Below are 13,097 nucleotides of genomic sequence, written 5' to 3'. Positions count from 1 at the left end.
CGACTTGTTTTAAATCGGGCCCGATTTCTTATCCGATCAGAGGGTAACTTAATCGAGTCCGATTTCTCGGTAAATCGGACTCGATCGTTTTGACAGTCAAAATGGGGGCGGGGGGGAGAGGGTAGGTAGAGAACATCTTAGAAGCACGGAAAAGGTGTATGTTTCAAAGGAAAAAGAAACGGAAATGTTATTATCTCGTCGCTTCTCGTCCCCAGGGATCGCTCGACTCTCCCCAAAGGTTACCCTCCCCAAGCTCCACCGCCATTTTGGAAAAGACGTGTACCGGTAGTCTCAACAACTCTCTTTTTCCTACCCTTTATTGATTTTATTTACCTCGTCCCGCGTTTGAGAGGTTGCTTTAAAAGAAATAATATGCTAAAAGAGGTAGGTAAAAAATAGATTTATTATAGCCTTTATGTAAGTTACTTATAAGCTTAAGTTTACTCAACAATAATTGAACTAATAATCTAAGTTAAGATTAACTATTGAACTGCAACCACAAGAGATGACTATATACACAATTATAATAAAAGATTTGCTAGTAAACTGATTTATGTAGATGAATAGCAGTATCCACCAATTTTGTTATGTCTTTTAAATTGTCTGGTCCAAATATCAGGCAATTACTGTTCCACTTGGTATCAAGTGTCAACCGACATCATAATATAGAAGTTTAAGTTTAAGAAAGAAGTAAAAATGCTATATATATCCTAACTACGTAGTTTGGTCTTGCTCTTTTGGACATTGTTCACATATGTACATTACAGTGCAACACCGTTAATGCAGTCTCCAGTGTGCCCCCTTCCCCCCCCCCCCCCCCTTGGAAAAAAAATGCCTGTCAATTTTCGGAGCAGGATCAAATTTCACGAATCAAGGCCTGTACTGTCGTCCAAAAAGAAGACAAGAACAGGTTCAGCTTACTCCGTCAATGACATTGAAATGAATGTCACAGGCATGACAATGAAAATTTCAAACAAATGGGTGTGTTAATGGGGTGAAATTTGTGAAAAAAGTTTACCGTTTATGCTTTTAAAATGTGGCGGTGAGCCACCTTCATGTGTGACTGCATTAACTAAGGGTTTTTGTAAGAAAATGTATGGCCATTTTGCTGAAAAAAAGTGACCGAAATAACGAGGTGACAGTTTGATCAAGGTGGCTGTAAGGCGGGGTTCCACTGAATCTCTTTTTAGCTTAATGATTGCTCTATTGTCTATTTTTCTTTTGCTATTACTTGTATACAATACAGTGTACAAGAAAGAATTGAATTGAATGAAAATACAAAACCCTTTCGACCCTCTGGTTCTACGGCCAAATATTTAATTACACGATTGCATACTTGTCTTTCAACCAAGGTTTACTCAGTTTTAACTTAAAGCTGTATGTAATGTCTTTTGGGCTAAAAAGTAAAGTTGACATTATTTGGCAAGATCCATAGAGCCACATGTTTGCTAAATATCATACTTTTATACAAGCTTTTACACAATTAATTTCATGTATCCGTGTTTAATAGAAGAGACCTTAAGTTACACACCTTAAGCTTGTCTTTAGTTTCTCTTGAGTGTTAAAATGGCCCCGAGAAAGACTGAGAACAATGCTTATGCAAAATTTTGGGATGACAAACAAAGAATGTTTGGTATGTTGTGGTATAATTTTTGAATTCAAGTTACATTTTAATTCTGTCTGACCAAACCTCAGGTTACTTTAACCCATCTTTAAGCAAATGGCTGCTGGGAAATATAATGAATAATTATGGCCTATCTTATCCTTTACAGAGACAATGGTGTATCTTAAGGTCCCTAGTACAAGATACTTGTACATACAATTTATAATTATCATTTTCAACAAACCTCAGGTTACTTTAACCCATCTTTAAGCAAATGGCTGCTGGGAAATATAATGAATAATTATGGCCTATCTTATCCTTCACAGACACAATGGTGTATCTTAAGGTCCCTAGTACAAGATACTTGTACATACAATTTATAATTATCATTTTCAACAAACCTCAGGTTACTTTAACCCATCTTTAAGCAAATGGCTGCTGGGAAATATAATGAATAATTATGGCCTATCTTATCCTTCACAGACACAATGGTGTATCTTAAGGTCCCTAGTACAAGATACTTGTACATACAATTTATAATTATCATTTTCAACAATGAGTGTTTTTCTGGAACATTTCATACATGATGGGGAATGGCCTGGACTTTATCGTTGTTAATTCAACTTTGAAAACGTATAAGGAAACAAGCTCTTTCTTCAATATTTGTCTTAGATGTTTTTTTCAGTGTTTTTCTATTCAATGAAAAGAAAAAAGAAGAGCTTGGTCTGCCAGCTTATCCTCTCTCCAACTTTTTCATTGTGAACAATGGAATATCTTATGTTCTTTTTTTTTTTCTTTTTTTCTTGCTTTAAATCTTAAAATTTATAGCCCTGGGCCCAGTTGTTCAAAGGCTGATTAGCGCTAACCCGCGTTTCAATTTTAAACTGAGTTTCTTTTACTTTTGTTCAAAAACATTTCCTTGGATAATTTTTGCTAATTTCTCTAGCGTATCCACGCATCAAATTGTAGACAAAAAGAGTAAGACTGAATTTGTGTTTTAAGCTTTGGTATTTGAGTTTTGGATTATCTTAACCCAACTTTGAACAACCCGGCCCTGGTTGACTATTTACAGTGTACAGTATGAGGTTTTTTTTCACATTTTTAGGTCAAGATGATATATTATAAATTTGATCTCCACGTTTCCATCCCCATCTACATATCTGTTTATGTCACTCATTCTTCTCCCCCACATTTCTCCTTCCTTCAGGATGACTGTGTCTGAGCGGAAGGTAGTCTCTGTTTCCTCACCAGCTGACATTACAATCCTTTGAAGAGAAACATCAAAGTTATTGGGAGGTAATTATGCACTTCTCATCAACCAGGGCATCAACCCCCAGGAAACAAATCATGACATATACCGTAAACATGTTAAAAAAGGGACTCATTTAGAGTCATGAGAGGTGGGACAATTGCACTATAATATCATAAATCCCCCTGTCCATGACTAACAATTTGCCAATAACACAGGAAAAAATAATGGATTCCCATTTTTGGATATTTTAGGGTACTTAAAGAATACCCATAAAAATGCCAAATTTGGCAAAGTTAGACAAGTCCCAACCAGGGAATTCCCAACCAAGTTCCCTGATTGGGACTTGTCTCACTCTTCCAAATTTGGGATTTTTGTGGGTATTCTTTAAATACCCTAGAATTTCCTAGAATTTCCAAAAATGGGAATCTGTTATTTTTTCCACTCGATGGCATGTTCCCAGGGATGACATCACTCCCCCCCCCCCCACCCACCCACATGGATGGCCACTACTGATAGCTGTTTTCTGTCTAGCTGTTATTTGTTGTCAATATGGTCAACATGTTCTTTTCTTTGATGATACATTGTTCTATCAAGTCTTTAATTCTTAATAATTTTGTATTGACCAACAATCACTGTGCAGTTTCTTTTCCTTGCTTACACAAATATATCAGTCTAGAAATTAAAATTAGGTTGCTTTCAAACAGCATGTTAGTATTACTGCACACTGGTGTATAACATTAATTCTTTTAATAAATTATTATTTTCCCCAATATTGCTCTTTTTTCAGGATCTGCCCCCATGTCTTATTTCCCCCCCTAAACAGATACTTTTGACATGTTCTTACCGGATTTCTGTGGTTATTGGATGTGCGGCTTCAACCAGCTGGAGAAACAATTCTTGGTCAATGGTGAATAAAGCCCTCCACTTGTGTCCTCCATGTATAAAGTGTGGACTTGTGATCGGTTCCTTTCCGCCTATGCCAGCACCTTGAACTTGAAGGTTTCGAGGAAAGTTTGTGATACTCCAACAAAAGGAGTCAATCCTGTTCACCTTAACTGCCACTGGGTTACTTGTCTTAAAAAAAGAAACATAATAGTGTTAAGTATAAGGCTGTGTGTCTATCTATGCAATGAATTTATGATAGAATCTAAGCACAAATTATTGTTATTCAAATTTTAACATTATACTGAATAATTAATAGTTTAAGACTCGCCCTTTTCTTGAACTGCATGGACTATGCTGTAATATTAGGGTATTTAAAGAACAACAATAAAAATCACAAATTTAATAAAACCAGGGAATTCCCAACCAAGTTCCCTGATTGGATTGGGACTAGTCTCACTCTTCCAAATTTGGGATTTTTGTGGGTATTCTTTAAATATCCTAAAATATCTAAAAATGGGAATCCGTTATTTTTTCCTGTGTGTTAAGAACACTAAATATGTTATGTACTGTTGTGTACGGGATCCAATATGAAGATACAGGGGATGCTTGCAGTCTCACTTATTGGTACAGTTACTGTATATTTTGGTCTGACCAAAGGTGTTCTTGATTGAAAGCCTATGTTTTAAGTCATTCTTATTTTCCACTGTACATCCCTTTTTTTTCTAACCAAATTCTCTCGGTTAATTGGTACAGTTTTTATTGCCTTTGAATATTGTATGTTTAGTTCCTTACCTTGTTAAATATTGATTGCTTCAGCTTGATGATTTCATTCGACTGCAGGGCAAAATGCTCTGTGGCAGCCTCCATTAAATGGGCATTCAAATTTTTTCTCTTTACCAACGTTCCACAGCCCATCACTCTGCACTCTGTCACCGTTTCAGGGCAGAGGTGTTGGTGAAGATTGACGTGGCATCTGAAATGAAATTCATAGTTTTCTTTAATTTATTCATAAATTTACATATATTTACATTACTTCCTTTAAGCTGTGTCCCTTTTAAAAAAGCCATTTTCAAGCTGCAATCATAGGGTTGAACGTTAGCCACAGGGGAGGTTAGGGATGGTTCTCCCATATACAGTTTATGAGCTACACTGAGACATGTTTATCCAATAAGGTATTGTTTTATTGAGGATCCTGATCCTTGAACAAGGGTACCTTATTTGTGTTCCTGGGCGATCGATGGATTGGGAAACTTCATGATTAATAAATAGTTTATTGTATTAGCTCAGATCCAAAAGTGTAAGTGCCAAACTCTAACATCAAGTCATATCATAAGTAAAAGCTGGACTTCCTTACAGCATATTTCATGCATGAGTCAGGCCATTGAATTTTGAGTTATTTTATTTTGAGTTAATGGGTCTTGAATGTGGTATCAATTTCCTTAAAACAATCGTTAAATATGCCCTTTATTTATGACCTATCTGAAATTTATACCCCACATAACCATAGGAAAGGTCAAGCAATCATCTATACAGATATATAGATATATTCGTTATTTGAGTAGAACGTATATAGATATATATATATATGTATCATCTTGATGATGAGACAGAAATAAAATAAAAATGTTATTCAATCTTTTAACTCAATAAACACTAAGTAGCATCTGACACTTTTTAGGCCTTCCTGACTACTTTCGCTCTAGCCGAAAGGGAAGGAGCTGGGGACGAGGATTTCGGCTCGTGGAAAGCGCGAATGACGCGCGAGAATGAGGAAAGGGTCTCCTCCACACTACCTCGCGCGCGTTCTCGAAAATGCCGTTCATTTTTCTTTTGAAAGCCTGCCAGTCACTAAAATTAATAGCATAGTTACCTGGGAAATATTTCCCCGCAGCCTAAGGGACACGGTCTTGTGGCGTTTGTGCATTGGAATTGCTCGTGCTCCTGCGACGAATCCCACACTATGAGATCACCACAATCTTTGCAGGGGATCTCCCTCTTGTTGCAGGATTTTTCGTGCCGCGGCATTTTCTCTCTAGCCTCGCGGAATGCGCATCCGTCGTTTGAACATTTCACAAGCAGCTTGGGGCAATGTTTTTGGTGCGCTTGTGCCCTTGCATATTTGCCCTTCCAGTCACATCCTTGACTTTGGCACTCCACAGCAAGTTCGCTTGTGATGTGGTCGAGGGCGATATTGACAGCAATACTCGATGCCTGAAATTCCCTCCGACACATAGGACATTTCGGATTTGCTGTGGATTTGGTGAGCTGTCGAAGGCAAACCAGGCATCCAGAATGGCCACAGCTCAAGCTGACGGGCTTTAACATGGCGTTGAAACTGTGTGGGATGGGAAAGAAATCGATCATTATTCTGTGTGCTTGGAATACACAACTCATTTCCACGCAACGTGCAACTTACCAAATACTGCATTGTAATCGTTGGTCTATGGAATCAGTAAACCTACAGTTGAACTCTGTCATGTTCAGTTATCGGGAAAAATTCTGCTAAATCTAAGCGTGAAAAAGAAGGAACGCGTGCCGTGTGGGGACGATCAAGGACAATGAGATCGCTTTCAGTTTCGAAACAATACGTTTCTGTTAGTCAATTGCACGTGTGAAAAATCCTCCATTTAAGGGAATCCCTGGGGGGGAACTCACTTATGTAAATTATATAGGTATGTTCCGCCTCATCGGGTAGGGTTTTTGCCCTGTTTTGGTCTGCAAACAGGTATACAATTTCCCCATTTTGGTCTGTTATCGGGTAGGTTTCGAGGGAACTACGGGAGTATATGAACGTGTCAATTCCAAATGAGTAAGAAACAGAGAGAAATTTGCGAACTCGAATTGGAATTGGGTTCATGATCCCCCTAGCCCGCCCTTCTTTACTTCTAAATCCCAACCCCACTCGAAGGATTTAAAATTTGTATTTTTTTAATATAGACTACGGGTAGTCTCTCGTTTTTTCTTGGTCCGTCCGTCGAGCAGAACGCGGAAGACACCCACTTAATTGTTGGCGTGTAGTTCCGGGTAAAGTTATCACAGTGTAGTCAATAGTCGGTATCGATTGAGATGATCGTTCGCAATCAAGTCGTTTTTATCGACCGATAACGGAAGGCGTTGAATTTTTTTTGCCTGAATTACAAAACATCCAGTAAAGATAGTAACGTGCGTGTGTGATAGTTTCCACACTTCTTACCAAAAGATAAATCCCAAAAAACTTGCTTGTTAGAAGAAAAAAAAATGGAGGCTTTGATGAATGCAACACAAGCATTCACCAAAACCACTAATTAGGAGGCCGTGTGGGCCTGTTAATTCCTTTTTTAAAAAAATGCATGTGCTCACGCCAAACTTCCCTTACTCCGCTCCTTTTCCCTCGATTCTCGCATCCCGCCCCCATAAAAAAGAAAAAGGCCTCTCCCCCTCGTTATTGAAACTTTCCCTGGCCTTTCTGCTCCTGTTTTAATCTCGCATCCCAGGTATCTCGGGGGGGTGCTCCTGAGAATTGTTGGTGGGGGTGTGCCGCACGGTTCTCCAAATCCTGACCCTATTTCAGACCAAAAATGTCATTCAGTTCCACACCCGTTTTCAGACCAGGGCCCAGTTGCTCGCAGCATGGTTAGCGTTAACCAGCGTTTAATACCTTGACAACGTATTGGTTTTGATACTGCTTTACCAATGGTTAAAGCTAACCATGCTTTGAGCAACTCAGCCCTGACCTCTAAATTTTTAGACAGGGCAATTAGGCATGTAGAAATTATGACATCATTTCAACTTTCGCATGTTTCAACTTCTTTCTTATTTCACAGGAATTGAGACGATAAGCACTGGACGTGTTCTGATGCACTCCCGTAAAGTAAAATACGTGAACACGCTACTTTAACACCAAAAACCCCTGATGAAGATTAGAACAACATTAATTATAAGTCACGATAATTAAAAACATTTCTAGTAAGCTAAAATATCAATAACTTTTGTTTACCGAAGTCTTAAATTTTTCAAACTGATAAACACCATCTAGCTTAAGCACAAATACCATCGGATTATGATATAATCTTTAGAAAACGGATTATCTCTTTACATCTCTTTATTTACATTAGCAGAAAGTTTCTTTGGCCTCCCCCCTGCAAAAAAACTTAAAAGAAAAACTAGTGCTTCCCCGCAAAAAAAAAAACAGAGCCCCATCTACAGAAATTAGTATGTGAAGAATTATACACTAGGAGAATGTTATCCCGATCCACCTCGGCCTCTAGACCCTGGTAAATAATTTCATCCTCCGCGATCTGTATAATTCTTCAAATCATACGAAAGCCGAAGTCAACAATTCTTTTTGTACATTCAAAATATTTTACCGTTCTTTACAAGGCTACCTCCTCAAAGATTTTTTTTTCCTAAACTTTGCCTTCTAAACGGGGCCGGCCTATATGACACAACAGTTTCATGGTCAAAATAAATACATGGTTTTTTCAAGCACATACGTCTCAAAAAATAGATAACATCAGTCGAGCAATATGTTTTTCGTATTCTTTCTTTCTTTTCTTCCGTTTAGTTTAAGAAAGAATTTAAGCTATTTCGTCTTTGGGTAGCCGTGAACGCCATTTTACACATGCACTGGTGAATAACAAGCTCTTTGCCTGGAGGAATATTTCAAAATTATAATAATTTTTTTTGGTACTGTAAGAATTGTTGAGAGAGGGAAAAGTCTCGTTTTTACATTTTTTTTCCTTCCTTTTTTAAAGGTGAAAATGTTGTGAGGTCTTTGAAAAGACGTTAGGGAGAGTTCATAGTAACAATTACTTAAAACACAGTGAAGTCATCAAACTGTCCCGCTAATACATGCAAAAAGTTCCTCATAATATGTTGGCGTGGTCCACCCCTCCACTGCCGCCACATCCTGTCGTCAAGATAGGACTGCATGTCCTTTCTTCTAATTCCTCTCTTCATGACTTGCTTTAATTTTAGGGTTGCCCAACACGATTCAGCTTCCTGCGTGTGAACGCCGGTGCGGGGATCGACGAAATATCGCGAGTGGTTTACAACTCTATGTGTTGCAACATTGTTGAGCCTTCGGTCCAGGTTCCTGTACGCACCCCAGTCATCTGTGTGCATTTCAGTGCCCGGACGAATACACCTTTCTATTATAGGGTGCAGAGTTGCAGCATCTCTACGTTTGACAACTTTGAAATACCCTCTACAAGGAGTGTATTCAGTTGTCACAAGACCGAAGACCCAAACGTCCCGCTCTGCTCTTCTTCCGCGGTTGTTCTGAGAAAAAAAGGAATAAATAATATGAGTAGGTGGTCGATACTCCCCTTTACTCAGTTTTACTGATATAGTTTTTGTACCTGATTATCATCCTCCCCCCAAAACTGACTCGGTGTAATAAATGCCTTATTTGGGCTGTTTACACGGTTGCATAAAAACTCGAGAGTTGGTAAAACTAGATAACTCAAGCATAAGCGTTTCATCAGTCTGAACCGGCGTCTTGAGGGATCAGTCAAGCCACCAGTTTGAGAGGGAGGAGGGCAATCAAGTTGTATAACACATAAAAACGGCAAACTGATCCTTTCGGCAAGGCGATGAACCGAAAAAACGAATACCACTAAGAATGATATATTTTTTTATTCATTTTTTTACTTGTTCATCGCCTTATGATACTGATCCTGGTCTACAACTGGGAGATCCAGGACAAAAAAAAATGTTCATTTCGCAACCCTGCTAAATGAATGAGAACTCATTCTCTCCCCTATTCTTTTCGTCTTGCATACAGGATGAGATAATTTTTTAAACTGTTATCACGGAATTCAATTTTTGGAACAATAAAAACAGCAACAACAACAACAGCAATAAGGGCGTAGCTACCTGTACTTTTCAGGTACGAGGCAGGTGCGTACCTGAAAAAGTCGTGGGTGAAAAAAAAAAGGTGCAGGGACTTTGGGATTTTGAGCGTAGCTCTATAAAACCCTGTCTTGTTGAAAAAGGTGTTATGATGGAGATGTTAAAGGAAGATGATAATTGCATTACCCAAAAGAACTCGAATACCCGACAAACGAACACTCGTGAATAGGGAGTGTCCCTTTCGAACGCCTAAAGAGGGTTTGCCGTCTATAACTCTTCCTCGAAATTACTTTTTTTAAAAAAAATGTTACTAACTTTAGCCTTGTGGTTAAATTTGCTTTCGTCGCACTTCACAACTATCCCGGGTCCTTCGAATGGCGTTATTGGATTATACTCCAGATCAACAGTACACACGTCCTCCAGTCTTCGGTAGATCTGGGATGTTTTGTTTTTTGTCAGTCCAACCTTCCTGGATGCAGACTTTTGTGAGTCGTCCTCGACGAAAAAATATATGCATAGAAGCAGCTTCGCCAAAGAAATTCGCGGAAACTCCTCGAAGAAGCTGTTGCTTCTGAGGCTTCGCCTCTTTTTGCACCTCCGGCAATGCCTGCAGTTTCAGAATGAAATATAACCATGATTAAAGAATAGCAAGGGGCTAAGCGTGCACTCGCATGCACGGGGATATTGCTAACCATGCACAGCAGATGTATAAGGTTGAGCGTTAGTCGGGTTCGACGAAAACAATGACCAGTAAAATCGAGTCAGCATATAGTCTGAATATAGTACAGGGTGTCCCAAAAGTTCGTTCCTCTACTTTCATGCACCATGCATAACTTTTGATCAAAACTTTATTTTTACATGAAATTTCTAGAAGCTGTTAATTCTCTATCGAGTTCATCTATTCAGAATTTTAGTAACTGGCATGCCCTTTTTGTTTTTTAACACATTCTGTAGCTGTGCGACATGGAGTGGGGTAAAGCGTGTGGGCTCACAGAAGATCCATTTTGAACTTTTTTTTATCACCCGGTGCGCAGGAGCCAGTTCATTATTATTTTAACTCCGAATTTAACTCCGAATTTGCGGCGTGGAGTGGGGTAGAGCGTGTAGGCTCACAGAAGATCACCCGGTGCGCAGGAGCCAGTTCAATCCCCAAACAATATTTGTTAGTTTAGACAGCTGAACAAAAAAATTTTTTGGGCATTCATCCAAAAAAGATAATCATCCCGGCCCCTCTCCACAGCAAGGCCTTTGTTCTTCTTTACAAGTTTGAGACGAACTGGGCGTTACTTGGCAGACTAAGCACACCGTAATTTTTAGGGAGTTATTATAACTCCAAAAATGGAGTAAAAATTTTAGGTACAGGATAACTCCTTTTTATTCTAACTCCGAATTTAACTTCGAATTTAGCCCCACTAGAGGAGAAAATTGAAAAAAAAAAACTTAAAAACTTGAAAATTACTGTGCAGATCGGTTTTTTTGGCCATCTCAGGGTCTAATGTTAAACATTAGATTTTCATGATCCTTACTGGACTTGGCTTGCTAATTATGTGAGAGCTTCCTCGTCGAGTCTCCTATTTTGTATCTCTGAAAACTATTTTAGCTGCTTTGGTCATGACTTTTGATCTTCCGCTTCGTTTCTTGCCTCCAAAACCGTCATTTCTCCATGATCATTTTACCACCAACATTCGGTTTTTTCCAGATTTTTAGCAGTTTCTACAACAGATAAGCCAGTAAGTAGAAGCGTACATGCTTATGCTCCCACGTAGCTCAACGTTTATTGAACGTTATTCATAAAAAAAAAGTAAGGAAGGAGTTCCAGCAATTCGGGACTATAAAATACAAAATTATGTGTCTGGAAAATATACTCGCGCACGCTCACCTTTGGCACGGAAGTACACAAATCTACTGCAGACTTATAAAGTAGAGGAACTAACTTTTGGGATACCCTGTATTTGCTGAGTCGCACTAACTGATAAGCACTGACAAGACCAGATTCGAGTCGCCTAGATCCATTCGGAATATTATATGCTGAGTCGCTATCATTTCACAAAAAAAAAGGGAAGGAGTTCAGGCAATTAGGGTTGTAAAATACAAAATTAGTTTTGCCAAATGAACCTTTTTTTACGTTAGGGCAACAACTTTTTTGTCCAAAGTAGCCTTTATAAAACCTGAGAGTGTAAACATTGTTGTTTTCAATTCTTCTCTTTTCTTCCACCTCGCTCTCTATTTTTCTCCTTTGCGTTTCCTTCGTTAGTGTGCTCTTGAAGCCTATCGGCTTTCGAAACCTGAATTTTAACGCCTTTTTACGCAAATGATCATGACTGCAAATTTCGTTATGTTGTTTTTAAACAAATTGGTTAGATATATATTCCATATTAATTATTTCCAAGAAGTGTATGCGTAAAAATAAACCTGCGCACTGGCTTGCTTTTGGCGCCTTTTGCCTTTGGTCAAATTAAATGTTGGTGGCAATTGATCAATCAGAGGTGTAACTGCCTTAAAGCGGAGGAGCAACTTTAGAATACTCGACCACTTGTCGGAACGCTTTACAGAACGAGGAATTATAACATAATAGTTTCTTTTGTTATTCAACGCGTGTTGCAACTGATAAGTGCCCGGGTATTCTGCCTGTCGCAATGTTGGAAAGTCAAACTTTTACACCCTTTCTTAGTTTTCCCGTCCGTCCTTCTTACCTTACATTCCGCAAGTTTATCCAAGCGTAGATAACGGCGTAGTAAACTGAAAACGACTTGAAGGGTCTCACTTCTTTCCGAAATAAAAACTTGTGGAAAGACAAAGCAAGGGGACAGAGTCGCGTTTGGTACACGATAAAGCTAAGTAAAAAGTGGGATAGAAACTTACCAACGAAAGCCATCTATGTGTTCATCGCCTCTCGGTCTAAGCTCCATGTCTTCGTTGCACTGTCCGCAATGGAGAGGATTGGCTAAAAGAGCTCTGCCTTGAAGCCATCTAATCACATTCTCTATGGGACCCCTCTCTAACTCGAAAAGTTGACGAAGGCTCATTTTAAAGGAAAACGGTCGGAAGTCGAAGGAGGATGGCCTCTGCAGGGCACTTGTCGAGACCGGTATGTGCATTCAGAAAGTGAACTTGTGAATTTTAACATGTTTCAGTTTAATCGCATGTTTCTATTGTTATATTGTTATGCGTAAATCAGATTTTTAAAGCGGCAGTGTTCGAGTAAGGCTTTCTCTTTGTTCCAGGTTTAAAATTTTTTTACCTCTAGAGAACATGTTATTTCGAAATCCAACGTAGAAGTTACAAACCGCACCAATAAAACTGACCAACCAATTCGTAAAATGTCGGAAAGCCGTTGCTTCCTGGGCCGTCGAAAAGTTTGCCAACACTTACCAAAAGTCCAAAAAAGTTGGAAAAGTGTCTACCTAACATTCAAGAGTTGCTAGCTAAATTTCTTGATATTTTAAATGTAAACATAAAAAGCTTGATTCTCCGTTCTTCACAATAATTGTTAACATCGGTCAAAAAAATTAACTTGAAACGAAC

At 38.8% G+C, this 13,097-nt stretch overlaps 2 protein-coding genes across 2 annotated transcripts; both read right to left on the bottom strand.

The window, feature by feature from the left end:
• Positions 1–1,856: 1,856 nt before the first annotated feature.
• On the bottom strand, positions 1,857–6,630 carry LOC140944279 (TNF receptor-associated factor 5-like). Its single transcript, XM_073393432.1, has 5 exons — positions 6,157–6,630; positions 5,611–6,075; positions 4,533–4,713; positions 3,700–3,929; positions 1,857–2,868 (listed from the first exon to the last, which is right to left on the bottom strand). The coding sequence occupies exons 1-5, from the start codon at positions 6,216–6,218 to the stop codon at positions 2,697–2,699; spliced, it is 1,110 nt and encodes a 369-aa protein (XP_073249533.1). The 5' UTR covers positions 6,219–6,630; the 3' UTR covers positions 1,857–2,696.
• A 1,630-nt stretch (positions 6,631–8,260) lies between these two features.
• Positions 8,261–12,598, bottom strand: LOC140944798 (uncharacterized). The gene is made up of 3 exons (XM_073393902.1): positions 12,435–12,598; positions 9,888–10,179; positions 8,261–8,999 (listed from the first exon to the last, which is right to left on the bottom strand). Exons 1-3 carry the CDS (start codon positions 12,596–12,598, stop codon positions 8,532–8,534), a joined length of 924 nt encoding a protein of 307 aa, XP_073250003.1. The 3' UTR covers positions 8,261–8,531.
• Between the last annotated feature and the right edge of the window lie 499 nt (positions 12,599–13,097).

The sequence above is a fragment of the Porites lutea genome, chromosome 7 (genome assembly GCF_958299795.1).
Source record: "Porites lutea chromosome 7, jaPorLute2.1, whole genome shotgun sequence".
Taxonomy (NCBI): domain Eukaryota; kingdom Metazoa; phylum Cnidaria; class Anthozoa; order Scleractinia; family Poritidae; genus Porites; species Porites lutea.
The sequence above is the reverse complement of the archived record's forward strand: the minus strand, read 5'-3'. Positions and strand labels throughout refer to the sequence as shown.